The following is a 27,605-nucleotide window of genomic DNA, read 5'->3' on the forward strand; positions in this document are numbered from 1 at the left end:
AATGTAATTGACCTGGACAGCTGGCCTTCTATATTGCTAAGTGGTATTGAGAATTCTTTCAGACCTCCATACCTGATCTGAATTTCAGAAAAGCAGCTGTGTGACCATTTTATTCTATGCCGCAAAATATTTATTTCAATGCTATTGTTGCTTTCCCAGCCTCATTCCTGCAATGAAACAGGAAAAATAACATAATCCAATGGCCACAAATACTCCACATCAAAATTATCCCAGCAATTAGTAAATTGCTATATTTGTCCCACTTTACCCATTGTGTTCAAGCAAACTATTAGGTGTTTCCCAAAGCACAACTGTACACTAATTTCAAATTAAATGCAATTTCTAACCAGTTACTTTTCCAGCCATACACTAGAATCTTACAGATTTTCATCTGCTTTCTATTCTTAACCAGTCTACCTCTTAAAAGGCCATCTCTGTAGATAATTTTAAAATCACTTTTTACATGTTCTCATGTGTGCATCTCAAATATAAAAGTTACACTGGCTAGAATGGCCTTTACATGAACAACATCTTGACCCCTTGTATCACGGTTGTCTGCCTGCAGCTGTTTCATGCATGCTGGCAAACAGAAAGGCCATAATAAAGTGAGATGCTTATCGTGTTTGAGCGCCCTTTCACATCACAGAGTTTGCATATCATGACTCTTCTTCTGCCATGGCAACATCCTGTGGTTTGTAGTGGGGGGGGGGGGGGCACTAGAGCTCTCTGGCTGACAATTCTAAATGCCCCTCCCTAAACTGCAAATCCCAGGATTTCACAGAATGTTGCCAAAGTAACAGAAAGTTGCACTATGATTTCATAATTTGATAGGGCACTGAGTTTGATAATTTGTTGCTAGGCAGTATATAGTATCCAGAATTGAAGCTGTTGTTGTTTTGGTGGAAAGCTGACCTATATATGGTTGAGGTGGAGGTTAAATTGCAAACAGGAGGCTCAAGATTGCTTCAAGCTGCAAAACACAGCAGCCAAACCGGTGTCAGGTGTGCAGGAAGACCAGATGTCATAACCACAAAAGGAGGAGAAGGCACTGCAAATGTAAGACGTTCAAGAAAAATTTAGGACATTGCAAAATAAAAGCTAGCAATACTAATATAAATATAAATTCTTTTCTTACAGTTTATTTTACATCTATATTACATATACTGCATTTTATTATGTACTTAACCATATTTTTCTGATGAACAATCGACCTCATGTATAAGCCAAGGCGGGTTTGGGGGCCACAGTTATGGATTTTGATATGACCTGTGGATGTTGAGAGTAAACCTAGGGGTATGTAACAATGGATGTAAAGTACAAAGTAAAAGAAAATACCAAAAATCATACAAAATTCCAATGAGCATAACTATTTGTGCTTACACTAAAGGCTGGACGGATCAGGATGAATCCACGGTGAATGTGCAATGTATGGGGGGAGGTGACCAGGCACAAGTGGGGCTAAGAAAATGCACATGTGTAAAAAAAAGCATGAAAAGGCAAAGCAAAGGAAACAGTGACTTTGTTAGTAGTAATCATAGACTTTAATTTTAATGTGATAACTTTGGCTGATTTTAACCCAGAAAAATGACAAATGTCTTATTCAGATCCTTAAAAGTCCAATTCATCTTGCAGCTCCTTTAAGGATTTTCCTGGCCAGGCATTCCAAAAAGTCAAAAGTGGCACCTTGACAGAGAAAGTAGAGGGGGTCAGTGCTTCTTTTGGGTGGACCTGGGATGGACTACGCTTTTGACACTCTAGTCAGAGAAGGAGATGATTCCTTTTTTTAAAATAAGAGTTAAAGTACAGTGCTTACATTGACTCATGGATAAGTCGATCCAGGGTTTTTGGGGGTCAAATTTTTGACTAAAATTTCTAGCCTTATCTTGAGTTTATACAGTATCTGCATTAAAATGCCTTACTGGCTTGCAACATAGTTATAAAAACCTGAGCAAGACAAATGCTTAAAATGTTTAAAATTGTACTTTACTAGCAACAAACCCAACTGAGTCTACATTTAAATTATTCCTTTCATTTGTCCATTGTGCTGAAATGAAGGGGGGAAAACCCTTTGCATTGTATCCCCAAGCAGCCCATTGCCGAACATGTTAGCTGTCCTTTTCCTCTCCAAGAAGCAAACACACCCTGAGCTCTGGGTGCAAGTCTTGTCAGCTGCGGCTCCTAGGAAAAATGAACTTTATCCTCCTATTTGCAGTGAGGACAGGCTGCCAAGTAGAGACATTTCTCAAAGGGGAACAGCAAAGGTGGTGCTAGTCAATGGGCTTCTTAGGTCCAAAAAATACTGCAGAAATAATCCAGTTTGAGACCACTTTAACTGTTTTGGCTCAATGCTAGGGAATTCTGGAAACAGTAGTTATGAGACATTTAGCCTTTTCTGTTAGAGAGCTCTGGTGCCCCAATAAACTACAATTCCCAGTATTTCCTAGCACTCAGCCAGGGCAGTTAAAGTGGTCTCAAACTGGATTATTTCTGCAGTGTGTTTTGGGCCTTAAGACGCATGCTCAACATGGAGGGCATTTGGGAATTTTTCCTGGACAGAAGGTTGAAATGTAAGCAAGGTGGCCAGATGTCCTTACTACAAAGGAGGACCAGGCACCGCAAAATGGAGATCATTTAAGAAAAATGGAGGACACTACCCCCCCAAAAAAAGTTAAAAACACTCATATAAATGTAAATTAATGCTGCTTAATCATGCTCAAAATGGAGGCCATTTTGATATTCCTCCTGAAGGTGGTTGAAATGTAGGACATGTCCTGGAAAAGGAGGACATCTGGTCACCCTGCAGGCGTGCAGTTTAGAAATCCTATAACACATATCCTGCAAAGAATGACACTGGCTTCCAGTTTGCTTCTGAGCACAATTCAAGGCGCTGGTGTTGACCTACAAAGCCCCAAAAGCTTTGGCCAAAGATGTCCAGATGACATCTCCTCCACTATGATAAATATTTGAGATGTTCAGAGATCTGAAATTAGGTTGGTGGGTGCACATAACAGCCATGCTCAAGGAAGTTAGGCAGGCCCCATCACTTTTTATTTATATTTAATTTTTATTTGATTTATTTCATTTCTATGTTGCCTTTCTCCCCAAAATGGACCCAACCCAAACCAGTTCTGTTCTGCATGACATTCAGCTTTTGAAATGGCTGTTTTAACTGTTTCAGAACTGGATTCTAAGAGGACTGCTTTTAGGGGCTTTTAAAAAGGAGTATTTTAATGTTTTCGTATCGTTTTAATAGGCTTCTAATTGAGAGGCGATATGCGGCCTAGTGGTTTGAGAGTTGGGCTACAACTCTGGTGACCACAGTTCGAGTCCCGCTGACTATGTGACCTTGGTCAGGTCACACTCTCTCAGCCTCAGGGGGAGGCAATGGCAAGCCTCTTCTGAACAAATCTTGCTGAGAAAACCCCACGAGAGGGTCGACATAAGCCGGAAATGACTTGAAGGTACAAAACAAACAATGCATTTTTGATTTGTTTATCACCTCAGAGGAGCTCTGGTGGCCTGAGAGGTGATAAACAAACACTTAAATAAACAAATTGTAACACAGGCTGCGCAACCTTTCTTTAGGAATGCGCCTGAGCCAGCTGCCCTGTTAGGTTTCCCCTCAGGCCCGAGGAGAAACTCTGTGGAAAATAACCATGGTGCTAAGGGACTCTGGGAGTTGTAGTCCATTCCTTTGGGCCCAGAGATTGGATTACAACTCCCAGAATCCCCCAGCCACTATGGTCACAGGTCATAAGGGCTAAGGGACTCTGGGAGTTGTCCATTCCATAGGGCCCAGAGGCTGAAGTATAACTTTGTGGAGAAAGGGCCTGTTCTTTTTTTTCTTCTCCTTCTATTTTTCTCCTCCTCCTCCTTTTTCTTCTCCTTCTGTTTCTTCTTTTTTCTCTTTGTCCTCCTCCTGCTTCTTTTTCTCCTTCTTTTTCTCTTTGTCCTTCTCTTCCTTTTTCCCTTCTTCTTTTTTCTCCTCCTCCTTGTTCTCCTTCTCCTTTTTCTTCTTTCTTCTTTTTCTCCTCCTCCTCCTGCTTCTTCTCCTTCTTGTTCTCCTCCTTGTACCCCTTCTCCTTCTCCTCCTCCTTCTTTTTCTCCTCCTCCTCCTCCTCCTACTTTTCCTTCTTTTCCTCCTCCTCCTTTTTCTCCTTCTCTTCCTCCTTCCTGGAGGCTTTCTTTCTCTCCTTCCCAGGGCCCTCCCTCTTCTCCCCGGGGCAGTCCTCTCCTCTCTTCCTCTTCCTTGGGACTGAGGCGGGGCTGCCCTTCTTCTCTTTCGCTTTCTTGCAGGACCTGCTGCTGCTGCTTCTCCTCCTCCTCCTGGCTCTCCCTGGGCGGCCATGAACGGCGGAGGGCAGGTCTACGAGGGCACCACCATCCCTGCCGAGCAGCCCCCGGGGAAGGGCACCCTCTTGGGCGGCTGCACCACCGCCCGCCTCGGCCCTTGGCGACTCCTCCTCAAGGCTGCCCAGCTGGTAGGTCAGGGGCACTCGGGGAGACCAGGGATGCATCCACACTGGAGCAATAACCCGGTTTGGCACCGCTTTAACTCTTTGTCTGGCTGAAGGCTATGGAATTCTGGGAGTTGGAGTTTGTTGTGGGGTCCAGAGCGGAGCTCTGCTCCGCTCTGGACCCCACAACAAACTCCAACTCCCAGAATTCCATAGCCTTCAGCCAAGACACATTTAAAGCTGTGCCAAACCGGGTTATTGCTCCAGTGTGGATGCCACCTGAATCCCTTTCTCTTTTTCTTTCCTCTTGTGGGGTTTCTTCTCACTCAAGAGAGACCACACTGCAGAAATAATCCAGTTCGACACCGCTTTAAACTGCCCCGGCTCCATGCTATGCAATTCTGGGGACTTTAATTAAGAGCTCTGCCTCGTCTACTGAGCAATAAAAGCCAATATTCATTAAAAGCCAATATTCTTACAAAATGTATTAGGAAAATACAAAGGGAAAAGGAAAGGGAAAGAGAAAGAGAAACAAAGCTCTTAATCTCTATTTACCAGAGATCTCAGATGCACAAGAACTTTCAGGTTGCATCTGCACTGTAGAAATAATCCAATTTGACACCACCTTAACTGTCACGGTTCTGTGCTATGGGATTCTGGGAATAGTAGCTTTGGCAGAGAAACAAATCCCCACAGGTATCTCTGCACAGAATCTCCTAAAATACTTCGGGATACGCAGTACCAAGTCGAAAATGCACAAAAGACTCTCCTCTCTGTTTTTCTCCCAGACCAGATTTGCCAAGGCTGCATCTGCACTGCAGAAATAATCCAATCTTGACACCACTTTATCCGCCATGGCTCAGTGCTATGGAATTTTGGGAAGTGTAGTTTGGTGTGGCGCCACAGCTCTCTGACAGAGAGGGTTACATGTCTTACAAAACTACAGTTTCCAGAATTGCATAGCATGGAGCCATGGCAGTTAAAGCAGTGTCAAACCAGATTATTTCTGCAGTGCGGATGAAGCCTGAGCGGGCTAATCCCTCTACTTTTGGGAATCCAAATATCTAGTTTACTCATTCCCAACAGGTTGGGCTGAATGAAGAAGGTGGCCTCTGAACCAGACATTTCTATTTCTGTTAGCGTATTTAGCTTTTCTTTAGGTCATGTCCCCCCTTTTTCTGGCATGTCCTCCATTTTGCGGCACCTGGTCCTCCTTTGTGGTGAGGACATCTGGCCACCCTGCCTCTGAGCAGTCTTCCACAACTGGCCATTGGTTTGGGGATTTAGTGTTGGAAGTCCAATAAGGCTGTCCCAATAAATGTGGTTGCCTGAGGCAGAACAGCAAATGTTGACCTTGCCTCTATGCACCCTCTCCACCAGTCAGGGAGTGTTTCAGAGGTTGTCTTGGTGTTGGAATACATCTTCTAGAGTCTCCCAGCCACCATGGCCACTGACCATGCTGGCGAAGGGACTCTGGAATTTGTAGTCCAATCTTTGAGGGCATGCTGGCTAAAAGATCCTGGGGGTTTTTCATTTCAAGACGGCAAGGATTGAACCTGGGATTATTTGTATGCAGAGCATATTCTCTACTGCTGAGCCAATGGCTTTTTGTTTTGCAAATAGAAAGTCTGTAAAGTTGTGGCCTTTCACACTGAGAAGTGCTTTGAGCTCCCTGTGTGCATTTTTGAGCCCAGGTAATGCAGCACAAAATGTCTGAGAATGGGGTGTTGATTCTGCCTAGGAAGGTGGATGCAAATCTGTATTTTTATTTAAATCCTATTTGTTTGAATATTTTTCACATGGCTGGATGGAAGTGCAGTGGGATCATGTTGACAAGCTCTTTCCTACACACAGATGTCGCTACTTGTGTCTAAACTACATGTGTTGGGCAGTACGGTTGGCCCTCCACATTTATGGCTTTGACTTTTACAGATTTGATTATTTGCGGACTTTGTTAATACAGTGGCGCCTCCGCATACGCTGTCTTTTTTTTGCGCGGCTTTGAGCATATGCGCTCAAAGCCGCGGGCGCGCGCGGGGCAGTGCGTCCCATTCAATTGAATGGGCGTGCACGCCCGTTGCACCCTGTGTGCCGCCGCGCCGCCCACGCACGAGCCCCATTGGAAACAATGGGGCTCGAGCATCGGCGGAATTCGCCTTACGTGGAGGGATCCGGAACGGATCCCCCGCGTAAGGCGAGGACGGGCTGTATGTTCTTTCTAGGAATCGCTGGGTCCTCCAGAGAAATTCTGCTTGAAGTTGGCCATAGAGTCGTGCTGGAAAACCAAAAGATTCCTAAGAAAACACTTCTCTAGGCATTTGCAGGCCCCCCAACACGATGTGATCAAATTCTGGTGGATTGTTACCATAGAGTTGTGCCAGAGGACCTAGAGAATGGGTTAAAAATAGTTTTGGCTTTCACAAGGGTCCTGTGTCCCTCACCGCCATGAATGTGGAGGGCCCACTGTATTCCAAATTTCCCAACCATGATTGCAGTGAATGGGATGGAGATTGGAGATGGGACATATTGACCTCCTTTCTCCATCTATATGTTTACAGTTTACGTTATAATAGTCCTGTGAATGTGACCATGCTGCCTGAAGCACTTTACTGATTTCCTGTTAGTGAGAAAAATAGATTGCATGACTTAGCTGAGCACCGATGACTCACTGAACATTTGCATATGAAAAAGTGATTTCCCCAGTTGCTTGTGGGTCTCCCCTTTTGCACAATTGACTGTTCACACACTTAATAGCTACACTGATCCTCCAAAATAGGAAAGATTAAGCATGTGATTGGACCAATTCTTGGTTAGAAAGCTGAGTGCCAGGTGAAATTCCTCCGCTGGCTATGCTTGAGAGCGACAAATGGGAGATCTGAATCCTGGAACACCTCTCCACCAGGTGAAAAAAAGGTTGTATCCAGTGTGAGTCTTTTGTACAATATTTGCATGGTACACATATGAGGTGCGGAGATCTAAATAGCTGACATACCAAAATGCAGTAGTATTATAATCCAGTCCTCTGATTCTATGTCTGCTCAGGCCAAATCCCACTTGAGCTTGTATAGGATTGAAGCATTAGTCTACAACTGATTCCCAAAAGGTGGAGTGTCCTTTAAAGCTCATTTTGACGAACAGGAAGGCAGAACAGCAGCACCACATACCAGTATTTTTCCTTATGGAAAATAATCCCTGGTATTTTCTTTTTTAAAAAGAAAAACACAATAATTTGAAAAGGGAGTAGCAATGTTAAGTCTGTTGCAAAAAAAGTGAATCTTGTGGCACTTTAAAGACTAACACGTTTTATTTAAATTTAAGCTCTTTGGAGGGCCATCTCAAAAGCATCAGATAGATGAAGTGGACTGGGAAGAAGTGGGGTTGCTTGTTTTTAAGGTGCCACAAGCTTCCTTGTTGCTTTTCCTTCATATGTAGGAAGGCCTGTGAAAGCGAGCATTAAATCCCACTCCTTCATGTTTAACTACTCTCTTCCATAAGGGAACAGAGGAAATATTGGGAGGGCTATTGTTCTGCTACAGTTATGTTTCTCTCCATAGCAAGGCCACTCTCAATATCATTACTTGGGAGGGTGGGGATTAGATGGTGCCACTAGGGTTTTCTGTATGATCTGTGTTTGTGCTTTCCAGCTTCTGTTGATATGCTGGTATATTTCATTACTGTTAGCAACACAAATGAAACAATAGCAGGGATTTTCGATCTTTATGAAAGAAAACAGGTTTACATGTATTTTTTTTTCTAAATAGTGAACTGCTGTGTACTCTAAAGCCAGACAAACTATGGCAAGTCACATCTCATGTATTTCTTAAGAAAGACTGGATCTTATAATGGCAGAGGTCTGTAGATGAGGTTTTGCTTTCTGGCTACAGGAAGAGATCATTGGGTGGTTGGGAGGCTTGGATTAGCGCAAAGTTTTCAACCAGTTGGCTCAATGTGTAGTGATTTGAATACTGGACTATGACTCTGGAGGCCAGGGTTTGAATCCCCTGCTCAGCCATAGAAACCCACTTGGTCACGTCACACTTTCTTAGCCTCACCCTCTTTGAGGTACACCCTCTTTGAACTAATATTGCCAAGAAAACTCTCTTTAGCCTTATCTTAGAGTCACCTTACGGTGCCTATGAATGATTGGCTTGTCTTAGGGTCGCTAAGAGTCAGGAATGATTTAAAGGCACACAACAACAACTAGGGTTATTGCTTGTTAGTTGGCTTTCTGAAGAGCTGATTTATTTATATCTGTCGAAATTAATCTAGTCACACACTCACATGTCTTACAATGCCTCTTAGTAAGACCCATGTGGGGAGCATTTCTTGAAACACACTGATATTCAATTCTGTAGGAAAAGAGGAAGGTTGCATTACAGATGCCTAGGATGGCAGGGTGATTTGGAGGTCTCTCACTCACAGGGTTGGCATAAGTTGAAGTTGACTTGATGGCAGCTAAGAACAACCTGCTTTTGGGTCTCACCACTTCTTTATGCAGTATATTTGTATCAAGGTGGAAATCCTTGGCACTCTAGATGTTGGACTGCAGCTCCCAACATTCTTCATCATTGACTAGGCTGACAAAGTCCACTGAGAGTTGTCTCTGCCAACACCTGGAGGGACACACTATTTTAAATGTTTTGCTGAAAACAAACTTGTACTCTGTATGTATGTGTGTCCTTACTGTCAGAATAATCTGTGTAATAGACGTACACCCTACAAGAAGATACCTAATATCAGAATTAGGACCTGCAACTCAGGAGCTGCTTCATGTCCATTGACAATCACCAGAATCCTGTGGCACCTTACATATGCTATTGTTTATCTTGGCATGTTTATGGAATCTAGAATTCACCACTAGTTCATGAAAGCTTATGCTAGAAATAATTTGTTATGGTGTCACAAGAATCTTGGTTCTTTTTGCAGGAAGGACTGACATGACTGCCTCTCTGCATGTGAACAGTATTTCCTACAAATGATGTACATGATTGGAGGGACTTTCCCCCAAGTAGCCGTGAACTGTTCTGATGTAGTGCCAGAGACAGTGCTTAACTTGGCTTTGTGGTTTCTGTGAATATTTCCTGAGTTGAATCACTTTTGCAAGCCATTTAAAAGCAAATGCAACTTCTTCCCACAACACCCAGCTTGCAAGTATTTTACCTGCCCTCTCATATTCCTTTGCAAGTTATTCTTTGTAATAGCTGCTGTTTTTAAAGCCAATATAATTCTAAGCCTCCTGCAGAGCATCTGGTTCACTGGCTCCATAGTTGTAGTTCTCAAGTGATAAGTGAATATCTTCACCATTGTACCAGGTGGTTGTTTGGCTTATATATCTTTGATGTAACCACGTTGCTGTAGAAAAGCATCTCTCTCATTCAGTAAAAATTCTGGAACCTTATTGAAAAATTTATCAGTTTTCTATTAAGAGGTTTTAGCAAGATCATTATGTATGGCAAGCAGCCTTGATCCCAACTCTGAAAAGAAAGCATCTATCTGGTCTATCTGGAATCTAAAAGGTGATAGGGGTTTCTAAAGATTTAGGACCACTTATTCAATTCTAAAGGTGGCTATTAAGGTACAGTTTATTGCCAATGAATGTGAAATATTTCTGGAGTTCTGTTTTGTCCATTACAGATTGTTTATTGATAAACAGCATTTTCACACAGTTCATTTCATTTTGCACATATCAGACAACCTCAAGGGAGGTTCACATTTGTGTTTTCTGACTAAGTCCCTTGCAAAACACATCCTTCCTACCCTGTCTTCACCTCCTGATATTGCTTAATGTTTTTTGTTACCATGCTGCTATAGTATTTCTGCACTTGTCATTCTTTGTTTTGTATTGTCAGCCTATTTTTGACAGTAAGTAGAATGCCAATAATATGCAGCGTTTCATTCTCAATAGAATTGTGTTGCCAGGTATAGCAGAAATGGTTAGCAATAAATAGGATTGTGATAGTTTGAAGACATTTACCATGCTCACCTGATTTACTCAACATGCTGAAATGATTTACTCAACAAATTGTTACCATTTCAGTTAAGATAAAGCTGGTTTGGGTAATTTGCAGGAGCAAGGCCCAATTTTTGGCTCGTACCCTCCTTCCCCAAGTTGGCCCAACACTTGCCAAGAATCAGGCTTAGAAATCACTGTCAGTGCAACTTCTTTTAGGAACAGGATCATACTGCTCTCTGTTTAGAGACAGAGGAGTTTATGGGGAAATGGTCCCCTTTCCAGGATTTTGTGTGATATCCTTTTTTGAAACTAGATATTGAAAGGATAAATATTTCTTTTTTGCAAAAAACTTGGAGAGATCCAGTCTGGGCAAGACTACAACGTGTCTTCTATCCCACCTGTTATCAGAGGATTTCAGGAGGACATGCAACCAAATCAATTGAAACAAATTAAAATGTAAAATACTAAGCAAGCAAGCAAGAAAACCATTTGGCCAGGTGTTCTTATTGTTATCCTGACCTGTGTATATATTATTTAATTTGGCAGCATAATTTTAAAATTTTATTGATTGATTGATATTGGTTAGGTCTGTTGTTGGGTCTCCCACACTTGTGGGATTATGTCACTGCCTCCAGGGTTGAGGCAGTGGACTGGTAACTTAGTAGCGGCTTTACAATAACAATATTTAAAACATTCCTCCCCTTATAAATTCAGTTGATAAAGAAAGTTTGGAGGTACAGCCAGACTGGAAGTGTTATTTTTTTAGACTGCAGATAGCTAACTTTTCTAAAGACTGCCAAAACAGGATTTTTGTTCAAAAGGATTATTTATTCAGTTCTGTTACTGAAAACACATTTTAAGATTGATTTGTGTTGATAACAGAGTTTGGGAAACATTATCTTTTAACGGTGTTGCCCAAATGCCTCACCTGGCATGGCTACTGGGCATGTTTGCTGACTAGATTCTGGAAGCCATAATCCAAAGAAGATGCTTTTCAAAGTCATACCTTCTTCCTTAAGTCTAAAAATATGTACACCACCACCTGAGTTGTCAGTGTGCTCCTGACTCTGAAGCTGGTGAATCCTAGGCTTCTAATAACACCCCCCCACACACACACACACACAAACCTCACATGTAAACAGTCTGCATAAGTGGTTTATTTTCATCAGACCTTCTTCTGAAAGATGACAACACTTCTCTGATCAAGTGGGTGCCCCTCCATTCATGAAAAAAGTGTGTAGATAAAAGTGCAAAGACCTGTGGGTGGGTTGCCACACCAAAGCAGTGCAGTGAGCCCCTGGATTGCATTGTGCCTACTTTTCTGATCTGGCAAGTGGTGGAAAATTCAAATAATGGAAAATACAAATCAGTCTTTCCCCCGTTCCCTGCAGGTAGGTGAGAAATAAAGTAGTATTTGAAAAATAGGCCGTGTTAGATTATAATGAGGAATCAGATAGTCATAAACCAAAACAAAATGGTATAATTTAAGCCACAGTTTCTAGACATTGCCATACATTTTTGTACAGTAAACAGAAAGCCAAATCCCAATGGCTTCAGACAGTATTTTTTGTTGTCGGTTATTGCTGATAGGTTCTTGGTAAATAGCTTCTTTAATATTGTTCTGCTTCCACAAACAATTTTTTTTTCTTAGATTAATAGAAGATAATGCCATCAATGGCAAATTGACTGTGTCTACAGTGTCATCACTTCTCAGATGACATGCAGTCATTGATTCTGAGTGTACATTCTTGGACTTATTATAGACATTGCATTGGAAATAGCTGCAACTTACTGTAACCACTTTCATAACCAATAGTGTTTGCATAGAAAAAGGCATTGCATCATACAGGCAACATGTACTAATGCTTGGTCATGTCACTATCCTCTACCTTGCGTATGCAGCATTAAAAAAAGTAACTGAACTTCTCACTAGCCTTTCCCAAACTGAAAGAGGCCAAGTACGGTACTGGTTTGCCAGTGTAATATCGGGGGAACGCATTCTGTTGCGTCAGGCTATTAGCCCATCTAGCTTCATATTGTTTACACTGCTTGGCAGCGGGGTCTCCACATTTTTCAGACAAGAGCTTTTCTGGTACCTGTCTGAGCATGTCAATCCTAGGCTCCTTTTGCATGCAAAGCCTGTGTGTTGCCAATAAGCCATGGCCTTTCCTGAAGGTACAGCTTTGAGGCTGGCTGAACTATGCAAACGATGCGTCCAGGGCCAGCCATATAACACCGGTTTTAAAAAACCTCCATTGGCTGCCCATTCGCTTCCGGGCGCAATATAAGGTGCTGGTGATGACCTATAAAGTCCTAAATGGCTTGGGCCCAGGATACCTGAAGGACCGCCTCTCCCCATACATTCCGCCTCACACCCTCAGAACATCTGGGCAGCAACTCCTTAGGGTTCCTGGGACGAGATTATCCTCCACTTCTAGGAGGTCCTTTTCCATCGCCGCCCCGGCCCTTTGGAATACGCTGCCCATAGAGCTCCGCTCAGTTACCTCCCTGGCCCAATTCAAATGGGATTTGAAGACCTACCTGTTTCAAATGGCATTCCCCGATTAAGTCCTCATAGGCCCCCCTGCCGCACAGGCCATGGTTTGGCTAACCCGGGGGCTTTTGTTTTTGCTTTTGTTCTTGTTTTTGTTTCTGTTTTTGTGTGATTTATGTAATTTTTGATATGGTTTTAACTTGAATTTTGTGTATTTTTAACTGCTGTAAACCGCCCTGATCTTATGGAAGGGCGGTATACAAATAAAATGTTTATTTATTTATTTATTATGTATTGGTTTGGGAGAGCATGACAGGAGCTTTTGAGCTTTTCACAAACTATAACTGAGATTAATGTTAATGGGATGTTTTAATGGCCTCCAGATATGCTACTGTCTGGATGACTGGTACTGAAACAGGCATACCTGTTTTAATCTAATTGAATCTACATTTGGTTGTGGGTTCTAGAGACCAAAAAAGTCACTTTTCAAAGCTGTGAGAGTAGTTGATTGCAATCTTCCATCAGTGGTTAGAGAAAGAAATCTTCTGGTAGCTTCAAGCATTGCAGCACTAATAAATTCAGGCCTGCAAAAAAATTATTTAGTCCCATGGAAGATAAGCTCATTTTCATATTGACTAGTTCCTAGAAACTTGGTGCCTGTTACTATTGATGTGAGATAGTTTTCAAGCACTTCTGAGTGCCATTTGAAATATGTTCTAAAGAGCATTGGCTCACAGTAGAATTTTACCAGTTTCTGGATTTCTCAGTGCATTTCTCAGGAAACTGATGGACTTCTATAGTAGTTCAGACTTAATGACTGCTAGTGAATCTGTTTTGAAGTGGAGTCACAGAGCAGTTTATATGTTGCTCCTTTTGTTTTTGTGCAGCAGTTCAAAAGCTGAAAGCAAAACAAAGCATGAGTCACATTGCCCTACTAGGTCACACATACAGTGATAAGGCAGAAGACTTATAACAAAGTAGTCTGCAATGAATTTGACAATAAGAGTGATGTTGGGAAAAATATTATTTAATTGAGATTGTATATTTCTTACATTTTTAAACAGCCCAATGACCATAGTTTACTGGGTAGTAAACAAATCGATTAAAGTGATGGAATTAGGATGATAACAAAACAAAAGAAACAAGCATTATAAAATTAAAAGAAACATCCAAGGATAAAACTTTGCAAGGTCTAAAAGTACTTAGATTTCTAAAATGTCTGAGGAAATAGAAGACTACGGAAAGATACCTAGCACTCAAAAGAGTATAGCATAGGGGCCAAGTGAGCCTCCTTAGAGAGTATATTCCAAAGGCATGATTATTGTTGTGTGCCTTAAATAGTTCCATTATGGCCATGACACTATCATGGGGGTTTCTTGTCAAGATTTGTTCAGAGAAGTTTTGCATTTGTCCACTGAGGCTGAGAGAGTGTGACTCACGTGAGGTCAGCTAGTAGGTTTCCATGGCTGATCTCCAAAGTCATAGCCCAGTGCGCAAACCATTACACATCACTGGCGGGACAACACCACTAAAAAGACTCATGCTGAAGAAAGATATGAGAATGTGGAGTAGAAGCAGCAGCTTGGTCTGCTTGGAATTACAAAAGTGAAAATAAAATATGCTTTGTCTTAGATATATTAAAACAACATATAATAGTGAAGTGAAGACACTCCTTCAGCTTAGTAACATTGTTAGTTCAAGATATGAGGCATGTTTTTGTGTAAGAATTGCCTGAAGTGGAACTTCCTATTCCAAAGAAATGACACTGGGCAGCTGACTAGTAATAACATGCTACAGTATCTATTTTTCTGCAGCTTTGAGGTACTTTCAGGCTTGCCATTAAAGCTGCAGAGGAGATGAAAGCTTGGAAACTCCCTAATAGCTATATGTACCTTTATAACTGAGCAACATTTATAGACGAGAACAGCAACATTCTTCCAGTTGGGCATTTCCCCCCTTCTTTCTCGATTAATCTGTTACTTTCAACTTTCTGTTTTTTTCTCTATGGGTTGTCCTTGGCTGCATCCACACTGCAGAAATAATCCAGTTTGACACTGCTTTAACTGACATGGCTTAATGCTGTGGAATTCTGGGATTTGTAGTTTAGTGAGACATTTAGCCTTCTGTCAGAGCACTTTGGAGCCACAACAAAATACAAATCCCAGGATTCCATCACATGGAGCAGTGGCTTGAAAGTGATGTCAAACTGCATTAATCCTGCAGTGCAAATATAGCCTTTAAATATCCATCACATGAAGGGAGCAACACCCAGAAAATCAGTCTTTTTCTTGCCCACTCTCTGATAGGACATTGTTGTTCCCTTCCAGCCTTTTCTATAGTTGCTCCAGCCATTTTCTTTTTATCGTTCCAGACCTTGTTTCCTGCTCTGTCTCTTCCTCCTTCCTAAAAAAAATAAAATTAAAAAATTACCACTTTCTTCCTTATTTAGGATTCTAAAGCCTAGCATCTAAACCTCTAGTTTGCTTCCCATTCCCCCACTTCCTCTTACTTCTCTGGAAGCACAAAGAAGGATCTCAAGGGAATATACCAAAGAAGAATTAAAATGCAAAGAGCTCCTAGGGTGGGTGAGAGTTTCTCCAGCCTTGGTGGTGATTTCTCCCTTCTGAATCTGCACAGGACACGGCTTTAGAAAGCTTCAGAGCAACACAGGAGCCACAGTGATGGTCTCCAACCTGATGCCTTCCATTCCAAATGTATTGGATCACAACACCCACCTCTCCCCTTATTCCCAAATGGTCATATTGCTTATGGCTGTTCAGAACTATAGTGCAGTACATCTGCAACATGGCTGGTTGGGTGAGTCTGTGTGACTATGATTGTAGAAAGCATTGTAAAACAACTGACACACCAGAACACTTTTATTTATCTTACATTTTCATAAGCATGCAACTTGAGTAGGGAAAATTAATGCTGTGCAGCTTGTTGACTACTCCAGTTGAAAAGCCAGTGATCTTTTTCTTTTTTTCCTTTTCCAACAGGGGCTGTCCTTCCTAGCCTTCGTCCTTGAAGAAGTTGTGACGGAGTGCACCCGATGCAGTGGGCTTTACTTCTTCGAGTTTGTCAGCTGCAGTGCCTTCCTCTTGTGCATCCCAATCCTTGTCATATATTGCACTTCTTTATATGAGAAGACAGGAAAGGAAAAATTAGAGCAATTGGTAAAGAGAGCTTCTTTTTTCATCTCTTCGTTTTTTAAACATTCCTGTGTGTGTTGAAGCTCACTCAGCCTAGCCTTGCTTTGATGTTTTTCCTTAAAGGGCCCAGGAAGTGTTGTGGTTTGGACAGTCCAAACATGCAGCATAAACTGAAAATACTTCATGTTAATAGGCTGAGAGAATTTTATCTGGGAGCTATAGAACTTGTCCAGCAAGGAACAGTTATGGTACCTTATTTTAAGGCGTTTCTCCCTCTGCATTAGCAGAACTTCCTCATCTATATTTCAAATTTCATAGTTCCTAACCTTGTGGAATCGGTCACACACTTAATGGATGAATGGCATGTTAATCAGGTTGCCTAATCAGCCTCTATTAGTAAAACTACTGGGCAGAATTGGGAGACATGTATGCTTTTTGTACCCAACATGTTTTTCTGGTCCAGCTTCTTTATGCCAATTAGTACTAGTTGATTGATGAGAGACATGTTTAAGAAACAGGAATGTGTGGGAAATATGCAAGAAATCATAGTCTGTCATGTTTTACTATTTGCATTGGTTTATAAAGGCATTTTATTTACACAGGTGATGGGTCAAATTACATTTAAAACAACTGTGTCCAAGACCTGTTTTATTATCCTGTATTCCAAGTGCAGATTCTTGACATCTACATTTCCTGTTGACAATTATTTAGGCAACTTTTGCCAAAAACAACAACAGCAGTGAAGGTGTCTAGCAGCTGTTAAAATAGACAAAGGCGTTTTTTAAAAAAGAAATCGATATAATAATATTATAATATAGAACTTTTTGTAACAATGAGAAATCATTGGGCTAATCACTGTTTTTATGTACAGTTAAAATCATTAAGGGAGAAAGAAGGGCTTTACTTTAATGAAAAAGCATGATGAAGTAGTTAGAGAATTCATCTTTCAGCTAGAACAACTGAAGTTTCAAGCTTAGCTCAGCGCCCTACCGCATTACACTATTACAGTGCTATATTCCACTTTGATTGCCATGGCAACATCCTGTGGAATCCTGGGATTTGTAGTTTAGTGAGGGGCATTTAGAATTCCTATCTAGAGAGTTCTTAGGCCTCCCTAAATTGTAAGTCCCAGGACTCCATAGGATGTTGCCATGGTATTTAAAGTGGAACATCACATTATACCAGTGTTGTGTGATAGGGGACTCAGCCACGGACTTGCTGAGTTGCTTGGGGCAAATTATTGTTCCACAGCTTCACCATCTGTAAAATGGGTATTGTATATGATCTCTCTCATAGGCCTTTCTGAGGACAAACAATGCAAAGATTGAAGTATTTTGTGCATCAATTTGCTCTAGAGGATAGAGTTATTTGTATTGTTGTACTTACTACAGTGTGCCTGCGTCATATGCGGGCGCACTATACGCGGCTTCAGCATACACTGAAATCCGCGAGGGAGCCCGCGGGAGTTAATGGGATGCGTGCTTGTAGCGCACACGTGCCGCCGTGCCACGCATGAGCCCGAGCCCCATTACTTTTAATGGGGCTAGAGCATACGCTTTTTTTACGCAGGGAGGTGGAACGGATCCCCCGCGTAAAAAAAGGGCACACTGTATATGCATTTTACTATGAAGAGTAAAAAAGTGACAGTTCTGATATTAACCTCATTTCCCCTTCATTTGTAGGACTTTTGGGTCACTTTAATAGTAGGATTAATTTTCCTACTTGCTTCCATTGTGTTTTCTGCTACCAGTGACAAAACTGCAGTTGAAACTGTTGCTCTTGTAAGTATATGGCATGTTCTCTTCATTCTGTACCTTCCTCTAAACCAAAGTGGGCAATTGTAAAAGACTAGGGGCTTGCAGTAGCTCCTCAGGAGACCTTGGAGGATTAGACTCCCCACTGCATCTGTTCTCATAAAATAAAATACTTTGTTTTTGTTTTTGCTTCCAAACACCCTCTAAGGGACATGAGGAGAATTCTCAACCTTGTTTTGGGGCCTTCCTGGGTACCTTGGAAACTTTTGAGGGACTATCACAACCCCCTTTCAGCCAGCGTGAGTTTTAGTTTGAGAACTGTAGTTCAGAAAAGGAACTTCGCCAAACTCTGACAGGACGTTGTTACTACTGAGGTCTTATGGTGTACAGAAAATCTTTGCAATATAATAACTTAAGGCCAGATTAAAACACCCACTTTTCTCACATTGATGCTTCTTCCTCCCATGAAGTTTCCTACTTTTGGTCCATATATAGGGTTGACGTATTCCAGTCCCTCATGTTGGGCATCTAATTTGCCTTTTATGCAAATAATTATAATTATGTATATTATTAATTTGCATTCTGTTTATGCAAATTCAGCACATTAATTTTTCTACCATTATGTTTCAACCTCAGTACAGAACCAAGTTAAGAGCTCTTTTCTCTCCCCCGCCCCCTCCCCCCCCCCCCCCCGCTAGTGTGAAGAGAGAATAGCTTCGAAGCAGTCCCAGAGAATAAAGGTACTCCCTTTATTCTCTTGAGGCTGTTTGGAAGTGAGGTTCCACCATGCTGTCTAACCTAGGCTCAAGCCACCGACACAATCACAACACAAGGCCATCTCTGCATCTCTGCTTGCCCCCTTTCCTGCCTTCTGGGCCTGTCTGGGGAAGCAGGGAGAGAATGGAAGAATAAGGTAGCAGTGCTACACCAGTGTACAGTACTAACAACTGGAACCTGCAGGGAGGGATGAGGCTCCCCCACCCCAGTGCCAGTCTTCTTGCATGGTTTTCTGCTTCATCACCACTGCCACATTTGAACCTATGCATCAGCCTGCAATAAAGGAGGAATCTGGGATTTACTGCTTCAACTGACCCAGCTAGCTGGGACATTTTTTAGTCCCTTCAATCCAGGATTTCCCCGGTTTTCTGGGACAAATGGCAACTATCCATGTATGATGGGGGCAGAGTGTGATCCATGGATCCCATGTGGCATTCTTTTGATATTTTGTTTTGAAAAACTTGTTTTGAGGTGGATCACTTCCTACTGTAAAACAGGCCTCTCCTGGACCTAAAAGTAAAGGGGGTGTATCTGTAGAAACATGATGAAAGTCTCCCATACCACTAGAGGTCACTTGGGTGCAAAAAATTGAAAACATTTTGTAGCGGGGGGAAGCAGCCCTCTGAGGTCTCTTGAGCGGTCATTGGGGGCTCCCCACTCCAATATTTGTACATCATTATTTAGAAGGGGAAAATTTGGTGCATCCTGACTTTCTCAATAGTTGGATCTCTCCTGATTGCATAGAATGTTTTTGCTGTCTGCATTCTTTCTTTCTATGAGACTATTAAAAACAAAAGTATATCTGGCTCAGGTAATTCCATATTATCCTGGCTGACAACTTACAAGCTTATCGCATGAACTTTAAAACTGGCTCAAGCTTCCTGGGCTGCAGCCGGGATGCAGGATGGAGGCGAGGATTATCACATGCTAAATTGCTGCCTAATCGCTAGCTGCCATCAGCCTGGGTCCAAACTGCATCCTGGCCTCACTCTGCCAGCACTTTTTAGAAGTCAGAAGCTTTCCAGATTCTAAAAAGTGCTGGCAGAGTGCAGCTGGGACCCAGGCTGGTGGCAGCTGACGATTAGGCGATGATTTAGCATGCGATAATCCCACTTCCATCTCATGTCCTGGCTGCACCCCAGAAGGCTTTAGCCAGTTTTAAAGTTCATGCAATAAGCTCCTTAAACTGAAGCTACAATTACTTAAAGTGTCCTAGAGCTAAATCCAGTTTTAGTTCTCCTTAGAGCAGATACATTGAAAGCCCACATCAGTTTTTCCTGGGGTTATGGGATCTCTGCAGTTCCTTGAATGGCCACACACTCTTCTGCCTTGCAACCCTATTTTGCACGGCATTTTTCACCATCCTCAAAGATTAAAGTGCCTCTGCTAAGATTGGCAGGAAGCTCTAACATGCTCTGGTACCTTGGTGTAGTGGTTTGAGCTTTGGACTATTTCTCTCAAATCCCAGCTCAGCCATGAAACCCACTGGGTGACCCTGGGCAAGTCAAACTCTCTCAGCCTCAGAGGAAGGCAATGGTAAACCACCTCTGAAAAACTTGCTAAGAAAACCCTGTAATAGATTCACCTTAGGGTCGTCATAAGTTGGAAATGACTTGAAGGCAAACAGCAACAACCTTTTGCTCTACACCTTTTTGCCTTTGGCCATAGGAATGTGGCCCCAAGAACTCCTGAGAAGCTGAGTTGTGCCATTATTTCAGTAGGTCTACTGTTAATAAGACTAATATCAGATTTAGTCCCATTAGGATTTTTTTGACTCTGGAGTACATGTGGACAACTCATAGATAGCACACAGCCTTCAAAGATATCTGTACTGCTTGCCACACATGCCCAAGTCAACTGCCAACATCCTCAACACTAAATTCCCCACCAGGCATGCTTCTATAGAAGGTGGCACATCAGGAGTATCATTCTGACATATGCTCCTTCCTGGTACAGTCACATTTCTGTCACCCCTCCAAGCTACTGTTTGGGTGGTCTGCCAAGAGGAAAATTTCTTTGGGAACAGGGCATTCAAGAATGGGTCTCCTCACACACCATTTCTCCCAACTAAGTTTGATAGTGTGATGGGAGCACAATTTAGATGGGGAAGATGATGAATGGGAAGAGTCATTCCAATCTGCAGTTTTTCCCATTTAAATTTCATACTTTACTCTCAGTACCTAGATGGTTGCTGCCAGAGAGAGAAGACACACACTGAACTTGGGAAAGGGAAGGTTTCAGCTTTCATTTCCTTGCATTTTGGGAACTGTGTGTGTGTGTGTGTGTGTGTGAGAGAGAGAGAGAGAGAGAGAGAGAGAGGAGAAGTGTGTGTGTGTTTGCATGTGCATGCCTGTGCTGTATTCATAGGTAAGTCTTTTGATCCTCTGCTCATCACTGCAAATGGTCCTCTGGGCAGAGAACAATGGTTGCCTAAAGGTACAGTCACACTAGTTCATCTTTGCACAGTAAATACCACTGTTTGCTTTTTACAGTCTGTACCAAACTATATGCCCTCTTGGATTATTTATCAGGAAGCAAGCGTAAATGTTAAAATTAAAGAAGTTGTAAAATTAGACCAATGTTATATACAGTCATCTGGAGACAGAGTGTAGAAGAAAAGAGGGGAAGAAAGGAAGAACCTTTAAAAGACAAATGGATATGACAGATGTAATTTTTGGGAAAAAAATGTTAAGAACTGATAAAGAGGGAACAGGAGAGATAGGCAATGAGCCAGGGGCAAAAAAAGAGAAACACTATTGTAGAAAGGTTAGGACCTGTTCTCTAAAGTCTCCATGTTATCACCAAAGCTTAGAGCAGCCTAAAATTTGTTACATGGGGAGAATACGCATTCGCACTGTGGAGGAGATTCAGTGGCTGCGTGATGGCTGCTTTGTGGTGATAAAAGAAGCTAAAGGAAATAACATGGTGAAGGGGAAATGGGCTGGTGCTGACACAGAATGCACATGCAAAAATGATAATCAGCCATTCTGCTGTAGCAAAAGAAGGGTTTTCAGTGCATTTCAAGTTAAAAAAAAAAGATTTACTGTACTGGTGATGAGCTACAAGAAAGTAGAATGCGTAACTTGAGTAGCTTGGGTGGCATCATGGAGTGGAGATGGTGTTACAGCTGCAACTGCTGCAAGTTTTACTGGGAAGAAAAGAAAGGATTCAATATAAGAGGGAGTCTCTAAATCAGAACTTTTTATCAGAATAAAGTACAATTTTATTCAGCTAGGATTTCCGCTCTTCTCATTAGTGTAAATCTCACATAACTACCCTTTTCCTGCGCTCTGTTCTTCCACTGCCTGCAGGCCACAGCCAAAAGTTCACTACTCACAAGTCACAGAGTGCCTTTCAGGGTATGAGCCATTGTCAAGTGTTGCCTGCCTACCATCCTTCCTTCTTGCTCTTGCTCTCTCACACACACATATCCCCCCCCCCCCCATGCATGCTAATATTATAACACAGTTTTTACATTCCTTTGAATTTCATGGACATTTATGCTTAGATTTCTTTCATTTAACAGATATTTGGATACCTTGCAAGTTTCGCCTTTCTTGTGGATGCTGGCCTTATGTTTCGTAAGAAGCGGAAAACAAGACAAGAAAGGCAACCAGAAAACACAGCCAACACGATAAATGCAACAGAGAACCAGCCTCTGAATAACCAGCAAGCCTAAACTCTAAACCACAGCAGCTGCTTCTTGTTGGATGTTAAGTGATGTGGAAAAGAGCCTGCCTTTTAAGGTGTCAGATTGCTACATTTTATTTGTTTTTGTTTTGTTTTTAAAAATTCACTCTCCTCATGCCTGATCTTTGCACAGTTCCTGTTCATGTACAATTCCTAAATTGTGGGTTTCCCCTATCCACCCCCAGGAGAACACTGGATTTGCATAGTGGCACCCATTCAATTTTGTATATGTTAATATACCAGAAATAAATAGGATGCAATATGTTACAAAAGGAAGGAATCCTGAAATGAGCTTCTGTAGTCCTGAGATAAATTTATAGAATATGTGTAGAGTCAAAGAAAGAAAGAAAGAAAGAAAGAAAGAAAGAAAGAAAGAAAGAAAGAGTAGCTGTCTACAGTGGTACCAGTTGAGAATAAAATTAGCTTAATAATGAATGAGAGATGTTTGGAATGAAAGGGAGGCATTTCTCCAGATTTACTGTGAGAGAGCCTTTTTGCACACATCTCTACCACATAGGATTAGAAAATAGAGAAAACCATCTGTGATGGTATGATCTATGCAGCTTCCCCATGCACACCATGTTTTTGTTTCGTTTTGTTTAAAAAGGCTGATTTGGACACAAATTGGTTCCTCCCCCCCCTTATGTTACTCCAGTCATCTCCCTGACCACAAACATAGGCCCAATACAGACAGGCCAAAATGAAACTGCTTCAGGTCACTTTGGAGGTATGCTGTTTAAATGATGCATGCATCCTAAGAGTACAGAAGCCATGCCAAAGCCACAACCCAGTCTTAAGGACTGGAGCGCAGCTTTGCCACAGCTTTGACCCGAAGCAGCTTTATTTTGACAGTCTGTATGGGGCCATAGATAAACTTGTAAGGGTTTGCTGTTAGTTTTTTCAGCAACAAACTTTTAAAGATATAAGTGGAACCTTCAACCAAAAGTTGCTGTGTGAGGGGTTCCTTGTTCAGGAATCCAGCCAATCTATTCCCTTCCCTCTCCCCCCCCCCCCCCCACTTCTATAACCACTAAGCGTGTTCATTCTCTTGCTAGGGATGTTCCTAAAATGTTTTTTATATTTCTGTATACTGTGCAGATACTGCTCCATTGTGCATGGACATTTTGCTACATGAGGACTTGGAAAACTGAGATCATTATAAATATATATTAGGAGTAGGGAATCTTTGGCCCTTCAGTTGTTTCATCCTAAAAATTCCCACCAGTATAGCCAATTATATGATATTATGGGAGTTGTTTGTCCAAAGCATTGGGTGGTTCAGAAGCTTTCAGCCTTAATAGATATGTTTATTTAGGATAGATACAATAGATAATGTCCATATTCTGTCTCTTAATATTTTGTAAATTGGCCAACTAGATAAAACTTCCTTTGATTTATTAAAATTCTAGTTGGAATGATGATATACAATGAAATCTGCATTGCCATAATTTGGGGCCCTGAAAATAATATATATGAAAAAGCAGTCTTTTCCACCCTCTCTAATCTTGCTTTGTAAAAAGTTTTAAATTATGATTCTGTCACATTATTTCATTTGTGAAGTTGGTTATTTCTGTAATTTCTTTTGTTGATCAATGAAATAATGAGAATAGTAGACACTAGTATTCTGGTATACGATTTTGAGTCATAAATCCAAATGTATGATATTGATTATAATAAATGATTGTTGAAACATCTTGACATAGTAGCCTGGGTGGCTACAAAGGACACAGCTGATAAGTAGAAGGAATAATGGCCATGCTCAACCATTAATACTTAAAGCCTAAAAATAAAACTCCATGTCGAGCACTACACAGCAGGCTGTTCTATCAATCCCATATAGAAATAGGTAGAGCCTCAAAAAGTTACTGTTTTAGATTAATATTTCTGTGCTGGCTGTGAATTCTGGAAGCTGGAGTTCATGATTCTAGACTCAACTACAATAGACGTGTTGAATCAATGGAACGTATCTAAGTGTTGATTTATCAAGTTTACACTGATTGAGTCATGGGACAAAATAGGATTTTTACTCCCAAAAGTAATTTTTCCAGTCTCTGGAACAGATATGCAGCAGGACATTTGTATGGTTCTCAGGGTTGTTTTTTTTACAGATAAAAAGCAAAATAGTCATTGTCAGGTGTTGTGAGATACTATCATGGTTTTCCCAATATTTCCCAGGATTTACCTGCCCACCTTTGGAGCTGTAATAAAATTAGAAAAGAGATGCAGCTTCTATTGTTTGTCCTGGAAGAAAATTAGGAAGTGGAGCATATTAGTGGGATTTGGGATAGAATAGGGAACTTTTCTTCACCAATTTATCTGTTTTAAAGGGAGCAGCTCAGGCAGCAGAGTGAAACCTATGCTATAGTAATTTCCATTATTAGTTAATTGAAATTGTTCTTAGACAGTTTTAAGTGACTAGTGTTAAACTTCATTCCTCGTACAGAATTTTCTTTTGGGGATTTCTGTTACCAGAGTTGAAGGTCAAGGTGGTTTATTTTTCAAGCGTGTTAGCTTACAAGCATTTATTAATGAAGGATATTTGGAAGAGATGTGAAAGCTGCTGAGAGATTATTTCTCTTGAGCCATGCAAGGTGGGACCAAGGCTATACTCCTGTGCATTCTTTGTAAGGAGCAAACCTCATTGAACACTGTGGGCCTTAATTCTGAGTAAACATGCATAGGATTGTGCTATAAAGTTTAGTCTACTGTTAGAGTAATTTTGTGTGTTAAAACTGTGAAATACGACTTGTGACCCTAACTCCAAAGTCAAATAATAGTAGTCATGGGTTTCTCCTCCCTCCACTCAGTTGGGGTGATATTAGGCAATACCTCTGCTTATAGCAGAGTGGGAATCATGTGGCTTTCCAGCTTTTGTTTTATTCCATATTCCTAGTCATTGGTTATGCTAGTGAGGGCTTCTGGGAGTTGTAGTCAAACAACATCTGGAAGGCTGCATGATTCTCACAAGTGGCTTAGAGTTTCTTTCTTTGTTCATGTTAAAATCAAAGGCATGCAGAGGTGAAGCGGTATTCACTGAACTCTGCAGACTTCCAAATGCCCACTTGACTAGCTGTCCATGAAGAGGAAGGATAATCTCTAGGTCAGTGGTTCCCAATCTGTGGGTCGGGACCCCTTTGGGGGTCGAATGACCCTTTCATGAGGGTTGCCTAAGACCATTGGAAAACACCTATTTAATTACAGTTATGAAGTAGCAACAAAAATAATTTCATAGGTTTGGGTCACCACAATATGAGGAACTGTATTAAAGGGTCGCGGCATTAAGAAGGTTGGGAACCACTGCTCTAGGTGAACTGGCAGGGAAGCTGTTGTAAATCTGAAGCAAATTATATTTATTTTTTTTACAAGGTGTAAGTGTTTTAACATGCTGGGTTTGCAGGGTATTTATTGAGATGGCTTTCCCCCTCACTTGTATCAACACAAAATATGCTTGTTTTTTTTTTTTTTTTGGGCCGTACAAAATTTGTTTGTTATCTCAGATTTTTGAAAAGTCATTGTTAATTTTGTTGTTGCTTAATTCATTTTGTGAGTACTCCAGATGTTCTGCTCATTGAAGGTGTCTCTGCCCAAATTCAGGGTATACTCTTCCATCCTGAGCCACACCACATCCCATTCAGTGGGGTCCTGCTACCGTTTGCATAGCATTTTGCCATCAGCCCAGTTGATATGCTTAAATATCAACCCAGTGTACTGGATATATAGGAATCTTGTCGACTGTAATGAACTTAGTGGGTCTTACTTCTGAGTAAACACAGTCACATTTGTGCTGCCAAACAGAATACTACGGATTGCTTTTATTTCCAGAATGCTATATATAGTTGGACAGTTAAGATGCTGGTTCTGACTGCAAGATCGGCAGATCAGCAGTTTGAGGCCCAATTGCCACGTGACAGAGTCAGCTCCTGTCACTAGTCCCAGCTTTTGCCAGCCTAGCAGTTTGAAAGCATGTTAAGTACAAGTAGGTAAATAGGTACCACTTCGGTGGGAAGGTAATAGCATTCTGTGCAGTCATGTTGGCCACATGATCACAGAGCTGACTTTAACAACGCTGGCTCTTCAGCTTAGTAATGGAGATGAGCACTGCCTCCTACAGACTTGACAGCCTTGTCTAAGACAACCTTGTCAAAGGGAAAACATTCACCTTTAGTTGGACTATTACTCTGGAGGGTTTGAATCCCCGCTTGCCATGAAACCAACTGGGTGACCCTGGGCAGGTCATACTCTCTCAGCCTCAGAGGATGGTAATAGCAAACTCCCACTGAAGAAACATGCCAAGAAAACCCCATGATAGATTTGACTTAGGATTGCAATAAATCAGAAATGATTTGAACAACAACAAGGTGTGCTGGAATAAAATTAGGATTATCAGCTTTTGCACAAATATTCTTTCAATTTCTACTTTTCAGCTAATGCTAATTTAGAATACTATATTGTTGTTTTAGGTCTTTACCTGTCAACAAGTAAGTCAGGTGCCCACACCTTTGAAAATGTCACCCCAGTAAATGTTAATGGCTCAAATTTCATATCAATGAGTACTCGTTTTAGAGACTTAAGATGCAAGTTTTGAATGTAATGGATTGGATCCAGACTTGAGTCACTCATGCAATAGACCAGGGGTGTTTGGAGCAGGGATGGGAATCATGCAGCTCTACCTATGTAAGTGAAGAGTATTCCTGACTGTGTAGGACTGCTGAGACTCTCAGTCCAGCATCTGGAGCACTGCACAATTCCCACATCTGTGGTAGACCTCATGAAATTAATCATTACTAATTATTACTAAGGCAAAGCCAAACCCCTGTGAACAAATCTTGCTGAGAAAACCCTGTGATAGGGCCACCTTAGAGTTGCCATAAATCAGAAATGACTTGAAGGCACACAGCAAAAACATTACAAGCAGAGACAAAAGTGAAGGTAGGAAGATAAATGTGTAGTTTGAAAAATAAATAAATAATAGGATTTCAGAGTCGGGGAGCCATAGATTATAGAATAGAGATGTATGCTTTGTGAAAATTTCTGAACTGGCACAGGTCTGAGTTGGGATGCTTTGTAACAATGTATTTGGAGATGTATGATATGGAAAACCTTTTCCATAACCTGTATTACTTGTCAGCTTATTAACAGTTGCCCTTCTTTCTACTTTTATGACCTAGCCTCTTAAGGATCTTTTATTGCCTCCTTTTAATGTCACTCGAATCATTTTGTAATTGTTTTTTTATTAAAAATTGTAGAAGGCATGTTGCTCTGCATTGTGTCTTATTTCTGCTATCACTAATTTGGTAGCTAGGATCCATTTGTGGGTATTACTCCTAC

The 27,605-nt window shown here is 41.4% G+C and overlaps 1 protein-coding gene across 1 annotated transcript; it reads left to right on the forward strand.

Annotated features, from left to right (window-relative positions):
* The first annotated feature begins 4,233 nt into the window (after positions 1 to 4,233).
* Positions 4,234 to 27,529, forward strand: LOC149309703 (CKLF-like MARVEL transmembrane domain-containing protein 6). The gene is made up of 4 exons (XM_089532881.1): positions 4,234 to 4,481; positions 15,904 to 16,080; positions 17,739 to 17,837; positions 22,114 to 27,529. Exons 1-4 carry the CDS (start codon positions 4,347 to 4,349, stop codon positions 22,264 to 22,266), a joined length of 564 nt encoding a protein of 187 aa, XP_089389007.1. The 5' UTR covers positions 4,234 to 4,346; the 3' UTR covers positions 22,267 to 27,529.
* The last annotated feature ends 76 nt before the right edge of the window (positions 27,530 to 27,605 follow it).

Source organism: Sceloporus occidentalis, unplaced genomic scaffold (genome assembly GCF_023333645.1).
Source record: "Sceloporus occidentalis isolate IW3139 unplaced genomic scaffold, rSceOcc1.0.p SCAF_7, whole genome shotgun sequence".
Lineage (NCBI taxonomy): Eukaryota > Metazoa > Chordata > Lepidosauria > Squamata > Phrynosomatidae > Sceloporus > Sceloporus occidentalis.

Coding starts and splice junctions, on each gene's coding strand:
- LOC149309703 (XM_089532881.1), top strand. CDS start 4,347: ATGAACGGCGGAGGGCAGGTCTACGAGGGCACCACCATCCCTGCCGAG. Junction 4,482..15,903: donor TCCTCAAGGCTGCCCAGCTG/GTAGGTCAGGGG, acceptor CTTTTCCAACAG/GGGCTGTCCTTCCTAGCCTT. Junction 17,838..22,113: donor CAGTTGAAACTGTTGCTCTT/GTAAGTATATGG, acceptor TTCATTTAACAG/ATATTTGGATACCTTGCAAG.